Raw genomic sequence first — 17,694 nt, forward strand, 5'->3', positions numbered from 1 at the left:
CATCCATAGAATTCATACTTATATGGAACAATATTTCTTGTACTTTACATCCATAGAATTCATACTTATATGGAACAGTATTTCTTGTACTTTACATCCATAGAATTCATACTTATATGGAACAATATTTCTTGTACTTTACATCCATAGAATTCATACTTATATGGAACAGTATTTCTTGTACTTTACATCCATAGAATTCATACTTATATGGAACAGTATTTCTTGTACTTTACATCCATAGAATTCATACTTATATGGAACAATATTTCTTGTACTTTACATCCATAGAATTCATACTTATATGGAACAGTATTTCTTGTACTTTACATCCATAGAATTCATACTTATATGGAACAATATTTCTTGTACTTTACATCCATAGAATTCATACTTATATGGAACTATATTACTTGTGCTGTACATCCATAGAATTCATACTTGTATGGAACTATATTACTTGTGCTGTACATCCATAGAATTCATACTTGTATGGAACTATATTACTTTGCTGTACATCCATAGAATTCATACTTATATGGAACTATATTACTTGTACTGCACATCAATAGAAATCATACTTATATGAAACCATATTACTTGTGCTGTACATCCATAGAAATCATACTTATATGAAACTATATTACTTGTGCTGTACATCTATAGAAATCATACTTGTATGGAAATATATTACTTTTTCTTTACATACATAGACTTCATACTTATATGGAACTATATTACTTGTGCTGTACATCCTTAGAATTCATACTTGTGTGGAACTATATTACTTGTACTTTACATCCATAGACTTCATACTTATATGGAACTATATTACTTGTGCTGTACATCCATAGACTTCATACTTATATGGAACTATGTTACTTGTGCTGTACATCCATAGAATTCATACTTATATGGAACAATATTTCTTGTACTTTACATCCATAGAATTCATACTTATATGGAACAGTATTTCTTGTACTTTACATCCATAGAATTCATAATTATATGGAACAATATTTCTTGTAGTTTACATCCATAGAATTCATACTTGTATGGAACAATATTTCTTGTACTTTACATCCATAGATTTTATACTTATATGGAACAGTATTTCTTGTACTTTACATCCATAGAATTCATACTTATATGGAACTATATTACTTGTGCTGTACATCCATAGAATTCATACTTATATGGAACTATATTACTTGTGCTGTACATCCATAGAATTCATACTTATATGGAACTATATTACTTGTGCTGTACATCCATAGAATTCATACTTGTATGGAACTATATTACTTGTACTTTACATCCATAGACTTCATACTTATATGGAACTATATTACTTTTGCTGTACATCCATAGAATTCATACTTGTATGGAACTATGTTACTTTTGCTGTACATCCATAGAATTCATACTTGTATGGAACTATATTACTTGTACTTTACATCCATAGACTTCATACTTATATGGAACTATATTACTTGTGCTGTACATCCATAGAATTCACACTTGTATGGAACTATATTACTTGTGCTGTACATCCATAGAATTCATACTTGTATGGAACTATATTACTTCTACTTGTTCTTTACTTGTGCAGTTGTTTGGTGTGTATGAAGAGCAGTTAGGCTAAGACCTGTTTGAACTGTTGAGAAAAATGACAAGATGAAGAGACTAAAGTTTATGCTACTTTAGATTTTTTAAAATAAATACTTCCACGTATTTAGTAACAAACGGTTTTATATAAAAGGTTTCGCTTCCACGTATTCAGTAACAAACGGTTTTATATAAAAGGTTTCCTATCTCATATTAACTACTTAGGACAAACAACCTGAGGTATGTCTAAATCAGTAATGTAGACATCCAAATATATCTTGTAATCATATGATTTATCGCACTGGTTAAATATATCTTGTTATCATATGATGTATCGTACTGGTTAAATAAATCTTGTAATCATATGATGTATCGTACTGGTTAAATACATCTTGTAATCATATGATGTAACGTACTGGTTAAATACATCTTGTAATCACGTGATGTATCGTACTGGTTAAATACATCTTGTAATCACGTAAAGTATCGTACTGGTTAAATACATCTTGTAATTATATGTATCGTACTGGTTAAATAAATCTTGTAATCATATGATGTATCGTACTGGTTAAATAAATCTTGTAATCATATGATGTACCGTACTGGTTAAATACATCTTGTAATCATATGATGTATCGTACTGGTTAAATACATCTTGTAATCATATGATGTATCGTACTGGTTAAATACATCTTGTAATCATATGATGTATCGTACTGGTTAAATACATCTTGTAATCATATGATGTATCGTACTGGTTAAACACATCTTGTAATCATATGATGTATCGTACTGGTTAAATACATCTTGTAATCATATGATGTATCGTACTGGTTAAATACATCTTGTAATATGATTTATTGCACTGGTTTAGAAAATTGTCAGTTCTATATACATATAAATTCGTCTGTTTGTTTGTCTGTCAATAAAAGTTACTCGAGGGCTATATGGAATAGTTGTTCCTAATTTAGCAGTGAGGCACGAGAGAGAAGACAGCGAGTCAACCACCCACCGCCAACTCTTGGGTTACAATTTTACCAATGAACAGGATTTTTATTATCATATTACAACGAACCCACGCCTGAAAGAGCAAACATGTTCAATAACGGGGATTCGAACACGCACTTTGCGAGTCGAGCGCCCTAATCACCAGACGATACAAGGCCTATGTATCTTGACGTCACTTCCGTGAACTGTTTACATAGCTTTAGTTGTGGTTATTTCGTATTCACCATCACAGGTTATTAAACATTGTATTTTAACTCTATTGAAAACATCACATAGAGTAAAAAAACGTAACGTGCTCAAATCAATAATATTTACCATTTAGAACAGCCATGTTTATTGTGTAAGATTCTCATTTGTAACATAAAGAACACAGGTATAGAGAACAAGTGTATGTATCATGTAGAGCATACCTACGTGTATGATACAACAGGTGTGTGTATCATGTAGAGCATACCTACGTGTATGATACAACAGGTGTGTGTATCATGTAGAACATAACTACGTATATGATACAACAGGTGTGTGTATCATGTAGAACATAACTACGTATATATTACAACAGGTGTGTATCATGTAGAACATAACTACGTATATAATACAACAGGTGTGTATCATGTAGAACATAACTACGTATATGATACAACAGGTGTGTGTCATGTAGAACATAACTACGTATGATACAACAGGGTGTATCAGAACATAACTACGTATATAATACAACAGGTGTGTATCATGTAGAACATAACTACGTATATGATACAACAGGTGTGTATCATGTAGAACATAACTACGTATATAATACAACAGGTGTGTGTCATGTAGAACATAACTACGTATATAATACAACAGGTGTGTATCATGTAGAACATAACTACGTATATGATACAACAGGCGTGTGTATCATGTAGAACATAACTACGTATATGATACAACAGGTGTGTGTATCATGTAGAACATAACTACGTATATAATACAACAGGTGTGTGTATCATGTAGAACATAACTACGTATATGATACAACAGGTGTGTGTATCATGTAGAACATAACTACGTATATGGTACAGCAGGCGTGTGTATCATGTAGAACATAACTACGTATATAATACAACAGGTGTGTATCATGTAGAACGTAACTACGTATATGATACAACAGGTGTAGTGTGTATCATGTAGAACATTACGTATATGATACAATAGGTGTATGTATCATGTAGAACATAACTACGTATATGATACAACAGGTGTGTGTATCATGTAGAACATTACGTATATGATACAATAGGTGTGTGTATCATGTAGAACATAACTACGTATATAATACAACAGGTGTGTATCATGTAGAACATAACTACATATATGATACAATAGGTGTGTGTATCATGTAGAACATAACTACGTATATGATACAACAGGTGTGTGTATCATGTAGAACATAACTACGTATATGATACAATAGGTGTGTGTATCATGTAGAACATTACGTATATGATACAATAGGTGTGTGTATCATGTAGAACATAACTACGTATATGATACAACAGGTGTATGTATCATGTAGAACATTACGTATATGATACAATAGGTGTGTGTATCATGTAGAACATAACTACGTATATGATACAACATGTGTGTGTATCATGTAGAACATACCTATGTGTATGATACAACAGGTGTGTGTATCATGTAGAAAATACCTACGTATATGATACAACAGGTGTGTGTATCATGTAGAAAATACCTACGTATATGATACAACATGTGTGTGTATCATGTAGAAAATACCTACGTATATGATACAACAGGTGTGTGTATCATGTAGAAAATACCTACGTATATGATACATCAGGTATGTTTATCATGTAGAACATAACTACAATTTCTCTATTCGTCGTTAAACAGTGTTTCACAGTTGGTGGTGAGTTATGTTGCCTTACCTTCAGTCTACCATTTCAAAATTAGAGACGATAGCCCTCGAATAGCTTCATGGACAGTTAAGGATTACACTGTATGTAGGAATTATCTGTATTTAACTTTGATTTCAACGGCTGTTACAGGTAAATAACAAGCAGTGGCACAAGATGGACTTAAGTGTTTATGAAAGTGAAGTTACATTGTACCTGGACTGTAAGAAAACAACAACTAGGACTATGAATCAACGTGGACCAATTGACGTTAACGGGAACATTATGCTTGCTCAGTTTGTTGGTCGAAAGAGAAGTGTACCGGTAGGTGGCGCATTTAGTCACAGCTAAATGTAACCTTAAATCTGCCGATAACCTAACGTATTTTGTAATTTTAAGTTTTACTCATCTAAAACATTAATTAAACCGCTGCTCTCTCTGATTTGTTGTAAATGCACTACGGTTAGAAAATATATTTGCAGCTACTGTTAACTATATCAAATCTATATTGTATTATTCTGTTCTTCTTATCAGCTAGATCTACAATGGATGGTGTTGAGCTGTGACCCTTCACGATCAGAGAGAGAAACTTGTGGCGAATTACCTGTAAGTTTTGACATTGAGTGAAGCATTACCTATAAGTTTTAATATTGAGTGAAGCATTACCTGTAAGTTTTAACATTGAGTGAAGCATTACCTGTAAGTTTTAACATTGAGTGAAGCATTACCTGTAAGTTTTGACAATAAGTAAAGAATTACCTGTAAGTTTTAACATTGAGTGAAGCATTACCTGTAAGTTTTAACATTGAGTGAAGCATTACCTGTAAGTTTTCACATTGAGTGAAGCATTACCTGTAAGTTTTGATATTGAGTGAAGCATTACCTGTAAGTTTTGACATTGAGTGAAGCATTATCTGTAAGTTTTAATATTGAGTGAAGCATTACCTGTAACTTTTAACATTCAGTGAAGCATTACTGGTAAGTTTTATAATTGAGTGAAGCATTACCTGTAAGTTTTAATATTGAGTGAAGCATTACCTGTAAGTTTTAACATTGAGTGAAGCATTACCTGTAAGTTTTGACATTGAGTGAAGTATTACCTGTAAGTTTTAACATTGAGTGGAGCATTACCTGTAAGTTTTGACATTCAGTGAAGCATTACCTGTAAGTTTTAATATTGAGTGAAGCATTACCTGTAAGTTTTGACATTGAGTGAAGCATTACCTGTAAGTTTTGACATTGAGTGAAGCATTACCTGTAAGTTTTGACATTAAGTGAAGCATTACCTGTAAGTTTTAACATTGTGTGAAGCATTACCTGTACATTTTGACATTGAGTGAAGCATTACCTGTAAGTTTTAATATTGAGTGAAGCATTACCTGTAAGTTTTAACATTGAGTGAAGCAATACTTGTAAGTTTTGACATTGAGTGAAGCATTACCTGTAAGTTTTAACATTAGTGAAGCATTACTTGTAAGTTTTGACATTGAGTGAAGCATTACCTGCAAGTTTTGTCTTTGAGTGAAGCATTACCTGTAAGTTTTAACATTGAGTGAAGCATTACCTGCAAGTTTTGACATTGAGTGAAGCATTACCTGTAAGTTTTGACATTGAGTGAAGCATTACCTGTAATTAAATGTTAAAGCTGGTAACATTTTTTTTATAAACTATGAAATTTTGTGAAACATCTCATTAAAAATATTAAAATATTGTAGATATATTTTGAGTAAAACGTCACAGAAAAGTTTGTTATGATTCTATGTCCTACCTGTTCACCAGTAAAAATGATAAGTGCCATCAGATAATTACAAGTGTTGCTAAATGTTTTATAGTAAGAAACAAGGATATCACAAAGAGATCTACATACACGTTATAAATACTCAATTAGAGGAAGGATAAAACACAACTATAAAAATAATGTTTGGTTTTTCAGCCTAAAAAGAAACCGGAGAACATTAATAAATGTGAAGTGTGTCCACCAGGTCCACCTGGATTAAATGGAACAGAAGTAAGTAACCAGTATTGTTGTGTTATTTGCATCCGAACATTCATTGCTTACTTATCAATATTTCATAACTGATAATTTTATAATAATAAGAAATACTTTCAACCAACACTTCATTGTTTATAAACAGTAGTAGTGTCATGAAATTAATAGAATATAAACTTTTTGATGTTGTCCATTTTTAAGGGTCCTCCGGGTCCTCCTGGCACTCCAGGTGAGAAAGGTGAACAAGGTCTTCAAGGACTGTTGGGGTTAATGGGTCCTAAAGGAGAACCAGGAATTGCTGGGCTTCCTGTAAGATATTATTTTACTTCCTATCAATATTCTGGTTTGAATGTTGACTGGAAAATTAAAGAGTTTTGACTCTGTAGAAAAGAGTATTAAAATTACATAACATTGTAGATATATGAGTAAGAAAATGGTGCAGAGTGCCAATGAATTTGTTTATTAAATTTTCACTTGTTCCTTCTCAGTTTGGATATTTCAGACACAATATTCACCATGATTTTATAACTTTGGTGAATTGTAACGATATTTCTTGACTAGGTTTACATAAATTTTACCACACTTAATGTACTTTCATATAAAAAATGACTAAGCCTTATTTTAATTTCTTATTTCCAGTTCTCTAAACATTTACAGACTAATTAGTATAGTTCTTTAGATTAAGGGTTAAGACACTTATCACTAGTCCCATTAGTTATGTATGGTCCAGGAACTTATCACTAGTCCCATCAATTATGGTCCAGGAACTTATCACTAGTCTCATTAATTATGGTCCAGGAACTTATCACTAGTCCCATTAATTATGTATGGTCCAGGAACTTATCACTAGTCCCATTAGTTATGTATGGTCCAGGAAATTATCGCTAGTCCCATTAGTTATGTATGGTCCAGGAACTTATCACTAGTCCCATTAGTTATGTATGGTCCAGGAAATTATCACTAGTCCCATTAGTTAAAAAGCCCAAATTATTATTTTAGATAATATCTAAAGCTACTAAAGCTAACTGTTGTTATGCCTAATTTTTAACTTAAGGCAGCTGCTAGTGGTACTCACCATCCACACTAAGTTATTCTATGTCACCCTTACAACACACCCACAGTTTAAAGTGTAAGAAATATTGTTTAGTGGTGCATGAATTTAAACTAGGCTTACCAAGTCTAAAATTCAGACTTAACTACAGAGAAAACCACACCCTTTTATGAAAAAGATGAAACAAATGACTGTTTACCAATGTTTGTTTGTTTGTTTGTTTTGAATTTTGCACAAAGCTTCTCGAGAGCGATCTTTGCTAGCCGTCCCTAATATAGCAGTGTAAGACTAGAGGGAAGACAGCTAGTCATCACCACCAACCGCCAACTCTTGGGCTACTTTTTTACCAATGAATAGTGGGATTGACCTTCACATTAAAACGTCCAAATGGCTGAAAGGGTGAGCATGTTTGGCACGATGGGGATGCGGTTAACCAATGTATTTTTATGTTCATAAAGAAAATAACTTATGACATCAGTTGATGTTAGATGAACTTTTTATATTTTAACTTTGATTCATAATTGTTTAGCAAAGTTATTTTTTTTTTGAAGTTAACCACAAAGCCCCACAATGGGCTATCTGTGGTATGCCCACCACAGGTATTGAAACCCAGTTTCTAGCATTGTAAGTCAGAATACATAGTACTGTGCCACTGAGGGGTCTTGAGCTATATTCTGTACTTTATATTCTGTGTCATTGTTTATATGGGATCAACTAAACAACATATTTTTGCTCAGGGAAACATCTTCCCTTACAAGTATTCTTTGTAAAGGTTACTACTTATGTAGATGAAGGTAAAGGTATAGTTTTGTTGTATCTGGATTTTCAAAAAAACATTTGACAAGGTGTCACATAAAAGACTTGTAAAGAAACTTATCTCTATTGGTGTGAAAGATAAGTTAACTATTTGGATAAAAGAGTGGCTTGATGGAAGAAAACAGAGGGTTATTATAAATGGAGTTTAGTCGAATTGGATTAATGTTACAAGTGGGGTACCTCATGGTTCAGTCTTAGGACCTTTGATCTTTTTTATTTACATCAATGACATATGGAAGGAATGGTCAATAAATTATTTAAATATACTGATGATGTTAAGATGTTGGTGACTGTGAACAGGATGTTACTGATTTATAAAATGATTTAGATCATTTAGTTAATTGGATAAATAAATGGTTTTAATTATAATAAATGTAACATAATGTTTGTAGTTTATCATAATTTGAATTATAGGTATAATATAGATGTGAATAACCTTAACAGTGTTATGAAGGAAAGAGATCTTGGTGTAATGGTTGATCAGTCTCTAAAGTCATCCAATCAGTGTTGTTGTTGGTAGTAGTAGGACAAATAGGTTGTTAGGTTGTATTTACAGATATGTTGAATACAAGTCTAAAGAGGTTATATATAGTTTTACTATACAGGTCACTGGTTAGCCACATTTAGAATACTATGTCCAGTCTTGGGTTCCTTACCTTAGAAAACACATCCAATTGTTGGAAAGGACTCAGATAAAGGTCACTGTAATACTGCCTAGGATGGAGGGGTTATCATATGAGAAGAGGTAGAAATCTCTAAAATTGTCTTCTCTTGACAAAAAGAAAATTTAGGGTGATGTGATTGAGGCGTTTAAGAATATAAATGGAATTGATAATGTTGGTACCTCATCTTTTCTCACATTTAACAGTCAGGATAGTAGGACTAGAGGACACAAATATAAATTTTGGTAAGATAGGACTCATCTTCAGACAGTTTCATTTTGTAACAGGGTGGTTTACCTTTAGGTGTTGTACAGACAGTAAGAGTAAACGTGTTTAAGAAACAAATTGATAGATATTTCAATACTAATAAGGATAACTTTAAGTTTCTTAAGTTAATTTATTTAGAGTACGGAACATCTGAGATGGTCCAATAGGTCCCATATTTCCCAAAACGTTATGTTGTGTATAAAAACTCTTGTTTCAGGGTTTGCAGGGACTTCCAGGACCAATCGGGCCTTCAGGACCAAAAGGAGCAATGGTAATTCTGACAATTTTGTATAGAATTGTGAATATTACATAGAAGGATTTTATTGGTGTTGAATATCATAGGTAACAATAAGAACACAATGTTTTCATATAGAGATTGCCAACTATAAAATTATAGTAATACAATATTATAGGTTTTTAAATGTGTGAAAGTATACAGTGTGTTGAGTATTTAAAAACTTGAATAATGTGATAATAAACTCTATTAATGTACATTTGTATGAATAATGGAATAATATTGATTGTAAAAAAAATATGTAACAAGGTGACATAAACGTACTAATATAAATGTTGTTAATGGACGTATTTTCAACCTGCAAATAAGGTACAAGAACTGAAACAAATACTGTAAACTATGATACACCGTGTGTTTTGGTGTATAAGACGCACCCCCATTTTCAAGGCTGTCTTCAGGAAAAAAAATATATTTCACAGTTATCATTTGTTTATTTGTTCACTATCAGCATAATATTTTATTATTCTATAGAATGCTTCAGAAGTAGTGTCCAGAATAAAAGAAAACAAGCCCATGGACTAGTTTCTAGTCCATGCAGTATGTTATGGCTGACCATGCTAGTTTCTAGTCCATGCAGTATGTTATGACTACAATTTTTAACCTTCGGTGTATAGGATGCAGGGGGTTTTGAGAACCCTTTTTGATAAAAGAGCGTGTTATATACCGAAAAATACGGTGCTTATGTGGGCTTTCTTACTCATTTAAAGGTTAAAAAATGATTTGAAAACTTAGTTTTGTAATAGCTAAGTGATTTTATTTTTCATAAAGGGCCCCAGAGGACACAAAGGAGACATTGGATTGCCTGGATTGCATGGTTTACAGGTAAGAACAGTACATTATATACTTGAATTAATTGAGTTCTGAACATGTGGCTGTATTTGTCAATCTTTAATACACCAGTTTTATAATCTTGTGGATTACTGGTAATAAACACATGGATGTGTTTGTTAAGTCTTATCACAAATGTTTTACTATGTAGCAGGCTACTAATAATAAACACATGGATGTGGTTGTTAAATCTTAACACAAATGTTTTACTACATACCATGGTAATGGTAAACACATGGATATGGTTCTTAAATCTTAACACAATTATTTAGTTATGTAGCAAACCACTGGTACTAAAAACTTATGTTTTTGTTCAGTCTTAACACATTTGTTTTGTTATGTTACAGGCCACTGATAATAAAATGAAACTGACTCTGTCCTTTAAATGGTTTTCAGGGAATAAAAGGTCAGAAGGGGTCATCAGGGCTCTCAGGGGAACCCGGAACACCTGTAAGTATGAGTTTGTTTTACAACATTTTAATATGGGTAAATCATAGCTGGAATCCATAATATAACAATAGATTCCATATGGATTGCTGCAAAACATTATTATATATTGAGAGGTGAGATGATGTTAAAAATGAAAGAGGATAAAACAGCTGTTAGGATCTAAGAGACAGAAATAATAGACGTCACTCTAAAGTGTCTCTATAACCTATCATGAAACTGATAACCTTACCAAAGTGTCTCTATAACCTATCATGAAACTGATAACCTTACCAAAGTGTCTCTATAACCTATCATGAAACTGATAACCTTACCAAAGTGTCTCTATAATCTATCATGAAACTGATAACCTTACCAAAGTGTCTCTATAACCTATAATGAAACTGATAACCTTACCAAAGTGTCTCTATAATCTATCATGAAACTGATAACCTTACCAAAGTGTCTCTATAATCTATCATAAAACTGATAACCTTACCAAAGTGTCTCTATAATCTATCATGAAACTGATAACCTTACCAAAGTGTCTCTATAATCTATCATGAAACTGATAACCTTACCAAAGTGTCTCTATAATCTATCATAAAACTGATAACCTTACCAAAGTGTCTCTATAACCTATCATGAAACTGATAACCTAACCAAAGTGTCTCTATAACCTATCATGAAACTGATAACCTTGCCAAAGTGTCTCTATAACCTATCATGAAACTGATAACCTTACCAAAGTGTCTAATCTATTATAAAACTGATAACCTTACCAAAGTGTCTCTATAACCTATCATGAAACTGATAACCTTGCCAAAGTGTCTAATCTATCATAAAACTGATAACCTTACCAAAGTGTCTCTATAACCTATCATGAAACTGATAACCTTGCCAAAGTGTCTCTATAAGCTATCATGAAACTGATAACCTAACCAAAGTGTCTCTATAACCTATCATGAAACGGATAACCTTACCAAAGTGTCTCTATAATCTATCATGAAACTGATAACCTTACCAAAGTGTCTCTATAACCTATCATGAAACTGATAACCTTACCAAAGTGTCTCTATAACCTATCATGAAACTGATAACCTTACCAAAGTGTCTCTATAACCTATCATGAAACTGATAACTTTACCAAAGTGTCTCTATAATCTATCATGAAACTGATAACCTTGCCAAAGTGTCTAATCTATCATAAAACTGATAACCTTACCAAAGTGTCTCTATAACCTATCATGAAACTGATAACCTTGCCAAAGTGTCTCTATAAGCTATCATGAAACTGATAACCTAACCAAAGTGTCTCTATAACCTATCATGAAACGGATAACCTTACCAAAGTGTCTCTATAATCTATCATGAAACTGATAACCTTACCAAAGTGTCTCTATAACCTATCATGAAACTGATAACCTTACCAAAGTGTCTCTATAACCTATCATGAAACTGATAACCTTACCAAAGTGTCTCTATAACCTATCATGAAACTGATAACTTTACCAAAGTGTCTCTATAATCTATCATGAAACTGATAACGTTACCAAAGTGTCTCTATAACCTATCATGAAACTGATAACGTTACCAAAGTGTCTCTATAACCTATCATGAAACTGATAACCTTACCAAAGTGTCTCTATAATCTATCATAAAACTGATAACCTTACCAAAGTGTCTCTATAACCTATCATGAAACTGATAACCTTACCAGCTACTCATCTTGCTATCAGATTTATTTCACTCATATCTGTGAATGCTTTACATTTATGTACTTGTTTATTTTTTTGTGTATGAGAGGTTCTTTTGTTTTCTACCTCACCACTAAACGTTCCTGCACGTTTAACTATAAATGTTATACATGTTTTATGTCTTGCATTTTGGTTTTATTTTCTACCACATTTCTAATTCTCTTCTTTTCTTATGTCTCTAACTTTATTTTTTGTTGTTGTGAAGGAAAATATTTCTTCAAAATAAGAGTGTTTTGTGAACTTATTATTTTTGTACAATAACTTATAAATAACCTATTATGTTCTTTAGGGTATCACAGGACCAACAGGGCCAAAAGGAGAACCAGGTCTGCCAGGTGATGCTGTGGTGGTAAGTTCCTTCTTACACGAATTCTGTGGTGGCAAGTTCCTTCTAACACGAATTCTGTGGTGGTAAGTTACTTCTAACACAAATTCTGTGGTGGTAAGTTCCTTCTAACACGAATTCTGTGGTGGAAAGTTACTTCTAATACGAATTCTGTGGTGGTAAGTTCCTTCTAACACGAATTCTGTGGTGGTAAGTTCCTTCTAACATGAATTCTGTGGTGGCAAGTTCCTTCTAACACGAATTCTATGGTGGTAAGTTCCTTCTAACACGAATTCTGTGGTGGCAAGTTCCTTCTAACACGAATTCTGTGGTGGTAAGTTCCTTCTAACACGAATTCTGTGGTGGCAAGTTCCTTCTGACATGAATTCTGTGGTGGTAAGTTCCTTCTAACACGAATTCTGTGGTGGCAAGTTTCTTCTAACACGAATTCTGTGGTGGTAAGTTCCTTCTAACATGAATTCTGTGGTGGCAAGTTCCTTCAACACTGTGGTGGAATTCTCTGACATGAATTCTGTGGTGGTAAGTTCCTTCTAACACGAATTCTGTGGTGGCAAGTTCCTTCTAACACGAATTCTGTGGTGGTAAGTTCCTTCTAACACGAATTCTGTGGTGGCAAGTTCCTTCTGACATGAATTCTGTGGTGGTAAGTTCCTTCTAACACGAATTCTGTGGTGGCAAGTTTCTTCTGACACGAATTCTGTGGTGGCAAGTTCCTTCTGACACGAATTCTGTGGTGGTAAGTTCCTTCTATCACGAATTCTGTGGTGGTAAGTTCCTTCTAACATGAATTCTGTGGTGGTAAGTTCCTTCTGGAACCAGGTGATGAGTACTTCCTTGAATTCAGTGAAACCAAGTTAGCACTTGAGTATTTCAGTAAGAAACAATTTGATATACATTAAGTTTATAAATAAACTTTATCTTCTGTCAATTGTTAAGTGTACTTTTATGCTTTGAACTATATGACACCACACACCAAACTAACTATTATTAAACTTGCTGATAACTTACTATATGATACTATACATCAAACTAACCATTATTAAACTTATAGATCACTTAATATATGACATCAGACACCAAAAATAACCACTATTAAACTTACAAACGACTTATGACATAACGCCAAACATTGAAACTATCCAGTATTAAACTTAAAGATGACTTAATATGTGACACCAAACATCAAACTAACCATTATTAAACTAAACTTATATTTGTTCTCAATTAGTTTTTAAGGTATATGGTAAATAATTAAAGCATTGAATAACAGAGGTTTGTTCTTCTAATGATATTATCAGTTTACATATTAGTATCTTCAATGTCCTTCAGATATATATACCCATGAATTCTTGATAAATAAAGTTAGCTGATCTGTTCAACTTTTATCTTCAGGTAGAAGGACGTATTGGACCAAAAGGTGAACCTGGACCTCCAGGACCTGAGGTAACATTATTATTCCAGCCTTAGGACTAACACATACCAGACTCTTATCTTTTTATTTTATCTATAGATTAATTAAACTATAACTCATTTTATTAAACTTATTTTCACATGACAATGTAATATAAATAACTTGTAGTTAATCAATAACTTATCAAGCTACTAGTTTCACTAAACACATCATTTTGACAGGGTGAGCAAGGTCTTCAGGGTTTACCTGGACATGTTGGATCTGCAGGGAAAAAGGTAAATATAGTGTTATGGTATTTATTAGCACCATACTTGATTTTAAGAATACAGGAATAATGAAATAACGTGCTTTAGGTGAATTAAAATAGTTTACTCAGTAATTATGAAAATTAAACCAACATTTCAGGTTATCAATGTGATGAAATATTTTATGTTGTAATATAGAAAACTCTAGTCCAGAATACTGTCACTAGTTCATAATACAAACAGGAGTAGAAATTAGTTCATGTGGAAATTAGTTCATATTTTCAATAAAAATATTCTAATTTCCTTTTATTATGTGAGTTGTCTTCTCTCACTTTTCTTACATGTACAGCAAACATTGTAGGTATGTTGTTGTTTGGCTCAAAACAACTAGGCTATCTGTTCCAAACAACTGATAAACAAAATAAAATAACAGTAAAATTATTATAAAGTGTAAAACGAAATTATGTTAAAACTAAAATAGTGGCCAAACATTGGATAAAATCTTAAATAGAAATAAAAACATTTATAAGGTGGACAGAGGCACCATCACCAATGACACTGTCCAATTTCAGGGGTAAACCCATGGTAAAAACGTCTAACATGGTGCCACTACTAATGGTCATAATGATGGCACAATAATAAAATGTGGGCTATTGTGACTCTGGTATCACACAGACCACACATTGGTGCATCAGTCCCAGATAAAAGAAAATGATGGGTTAAAAAAACTGTGACCAATGTGTAGCCTAGTTAGGACAACTTCCTTCTTCCAGTCCTTATGGAAACAAGACAGCCTGTGTCCAATAGAAGGGTTTATCTGGAAAGCTCATTGTAACGTTGCTCATTCCAAGTTGACTGCCAACTGGCATGGAGCCAAACCTCAAATACAGGGCTGTAGTCCATGAATGGAATAGGCATGGTAGTTATAACACCAGAGCAGATAGGCTTAGCTGCAGTGTCAGTGAGTTTATTCCTGTGAATATCATTATGGCCTGATATCCAGAAGAAACTAGATAGTAGTAGATGATAAAGATGATCAGTTTTGGATATCGATGAGAACAGGGTTAGAACTAATCTGAAGCGACTTCAGGGCCAGTAGAGGGCCTAGCAAGTCAGAATAAATAATATAGCTCATGTACTACATAGCTACTATGTGGTCCAGGGCAAGAAAAATGGCGTACAATTCAGCAGTGAACACAGAAACTGTTGAGGGGATCCTGTGTGCAACCTCTGAACCACAAAAATCCATGGTGGAGCCCACCCAGTCACATGATTTTGAACCATCCAAATGAGAATGGAAGGATGGTTCAAAAGATGTTTAGCTAATAGAAGTCGGCACTTCCATTTGGGAATATCCACCTTCTTCAGATGACTCAAAGAAAGGTCCCATTTGGGGCTGGTAGTAAGTCATGGTGAGAAGGGCTGACCAGTGGAAACAGCAACAGCATCCAAAAATAGACCCAAGTCAGCCAAGTTAACCTGGATAAAAAGGTCAAAAGGAACAATGGTAGAAAATACAGAATAATGTATGATTGGCTAGAAGTTGAACATACATAGAACATGTTATTGTTTAGTACAAGGTGTGTCTGTACAGAGTATGTTACAACTTACTAACAGAGTTTATACAGACTAATGTATGATTGGCTACAAGTTGAACCTACATAGAACATGTTATTGTTTAGTACAAGGTGAGTCTGTACAGAGTATGTAATAACAGAGTTTATAAGACAGAATAATGTATGATTGGCTACAAGTTGAACCTACAAAGAACATGTTATTGTTTAGTACAAGGTGAGTCTGTACTGTATGTTACAACTTACTAACATAGTTTATGTAGAATAATGTATTCTACAAGTTGAACCTACAAAGAGTATTTACTTAAAACAGGATAGTCTTTAGAAGTTTTCATTCACTATAGATTTACCTATATAAAAAAAATGAAACAGATATCGTATGGTTTTATTGAAGGAATTTGTAAAAGAGAAAGTTTTAAAAATTTTATTCACTTTAGGGTGAGCCAGGAGAACCAGGGGAACAGAGGACGACTTATTGAAGAGAGGTCCTCCAGAAAGTATTTCTTACATCACAGCTTTTAGGGTAATTATAATGTAGCTGTTGAACAAGGACGACATATGTGTAAGGTAGTGGAGGGATGAACTTTGAGATTCACAGGACTTTGTAATTATAATATAGCTGTTGAAGTTAACAACATATGTGTAAGGTAGTGGAGGGATGAACTTTCAGATTCACAGGACATTGTAATTATAATATAGCTGTTGAAGTTAACAACATATGTGTAAGGTAGTGGAGGGATGAACTTTCAGATTCACAGGACATTGTAATTATAATATAGCTGTTGAAGTTAACAACATATGTGTAAGGTAGTGGAGGGATGAACTTTCAGATTCACAGGACATTGTAATTATAATATAGCTGTTGAAGTTAACAACATATGTGTAAGGTAGTGGAGGGATGAACTTTGAGATTCACAGGACATTGTAATTATAATATAGCTGTTGAAGTTAACAACATATGTGTAAAGAAGTGGAGGGATGAACTTTCAGATTCACAGGACATTGTAATTATAATATAGCTGTTGAAGTTAACAACATATGTGTAAGGAAGTGGAGGGATGAACTTTCAGATTCACAGGACATTGTAATTATAATATAGCTGTTGAAATTAGCAACATATGTGTAAAGAAGTGGAGGGATGAACTTTCAGATTCACAGGACATTGTAATTATAATATAGCTGTTGAAGTTAACAACATATGTGTAAAGAAGTGGAGGGATGAACTTTCAGATTCACAGGACATTGTAATTATAATATAGCTGTTGAAGTTAACAACATATGTGTAAGGTAGTGGAGGGATGAACTTTCAAATTCACAGGACATTGTAATTATAATATAGCTGTTGAAGTTAACAACATATGTGTAAAGAAGTGGAGGGATGAACTTTCAGATTCACAGGACATTGTAATTATAATATAGCTGTTGAAGTTAACAACATATGTGTAAGGAAGTGGAGGGATGAACTTTCAGATTCACAGGACATTGTAATTATAATATAGCTGTTGAAGT

The 17,694-nt window shown here is 33.2% G+C and overlaps 1 protein-coding gene across 1 annotated transcript in view; it reads left to right on the forward strand.

The window, feature by feature from the left end:
- Positions 1-16,682, forward strand: part of LOC143241984 (collagen alpha-1(IX) chain-like) — a 35,558-nt gene extending 18,876 nt beyond the window's left edge. Inside the window, exons 5-15 of the mRNA XM_076485328.1 lie at positions 4,671-4,841; positions 5,052-5,123; positions 6,451-6,525; positions 6,709-6,816; positions 9,521-9,574; positions 10,367-10,420; positions 10,823-10,876; positions 12,899-12,958; positions 14,348-14,398; positions 14,588-14,641; positions 16,623-16,682. Coding sequence (XP_076341443.1) covers positions 4,671-4,841; positions 5,052-5,123; positions 6,451-6,525; positions 6,709-6,816; positions 9,521-9,574; positions 10,367-10,420; positions 10,823-10,876; positions 12,899-12,958; positions 14,348-14,398; positions 14,588-14,641; positions 16,623-16,664 — 795 coding nt within the window. The 3' untranslated portion in view covers positions 16,665-16,682. The remainder of the gene's footprint in view (positions 1-4,670; positions 4,842-5,051; positions 5,124-6,450; positions 6,526-6,708; positions 6,817-9,520; positions 9,575-10,366; positions 10,421-10,822; positions 10,877-12,898; positions 12,959-14,347; positions 14,399-14,587; positions 14,642-16,622) is intronic.
- Positions 16,683-17,694: the final 1,012 nt, after the last annotated feature.

Source organism: Tachypleus tridentatus, unplaced genomic scaffold (assembly GCF_004210375.1).
Source record: "Tachypleus tridentatus isolate NWPU-2018 unplaced genomic scaffold, ASM421037v1 Hic_cluster_1, whole genome shotgun sequence".
NCBI classification, from domain to species: Eukaryota; Metazoa; Arthropoda; class Merostomata; order Xiphosura; family Limulidae; genus Tachypleus; species Tachypleus tridentatus.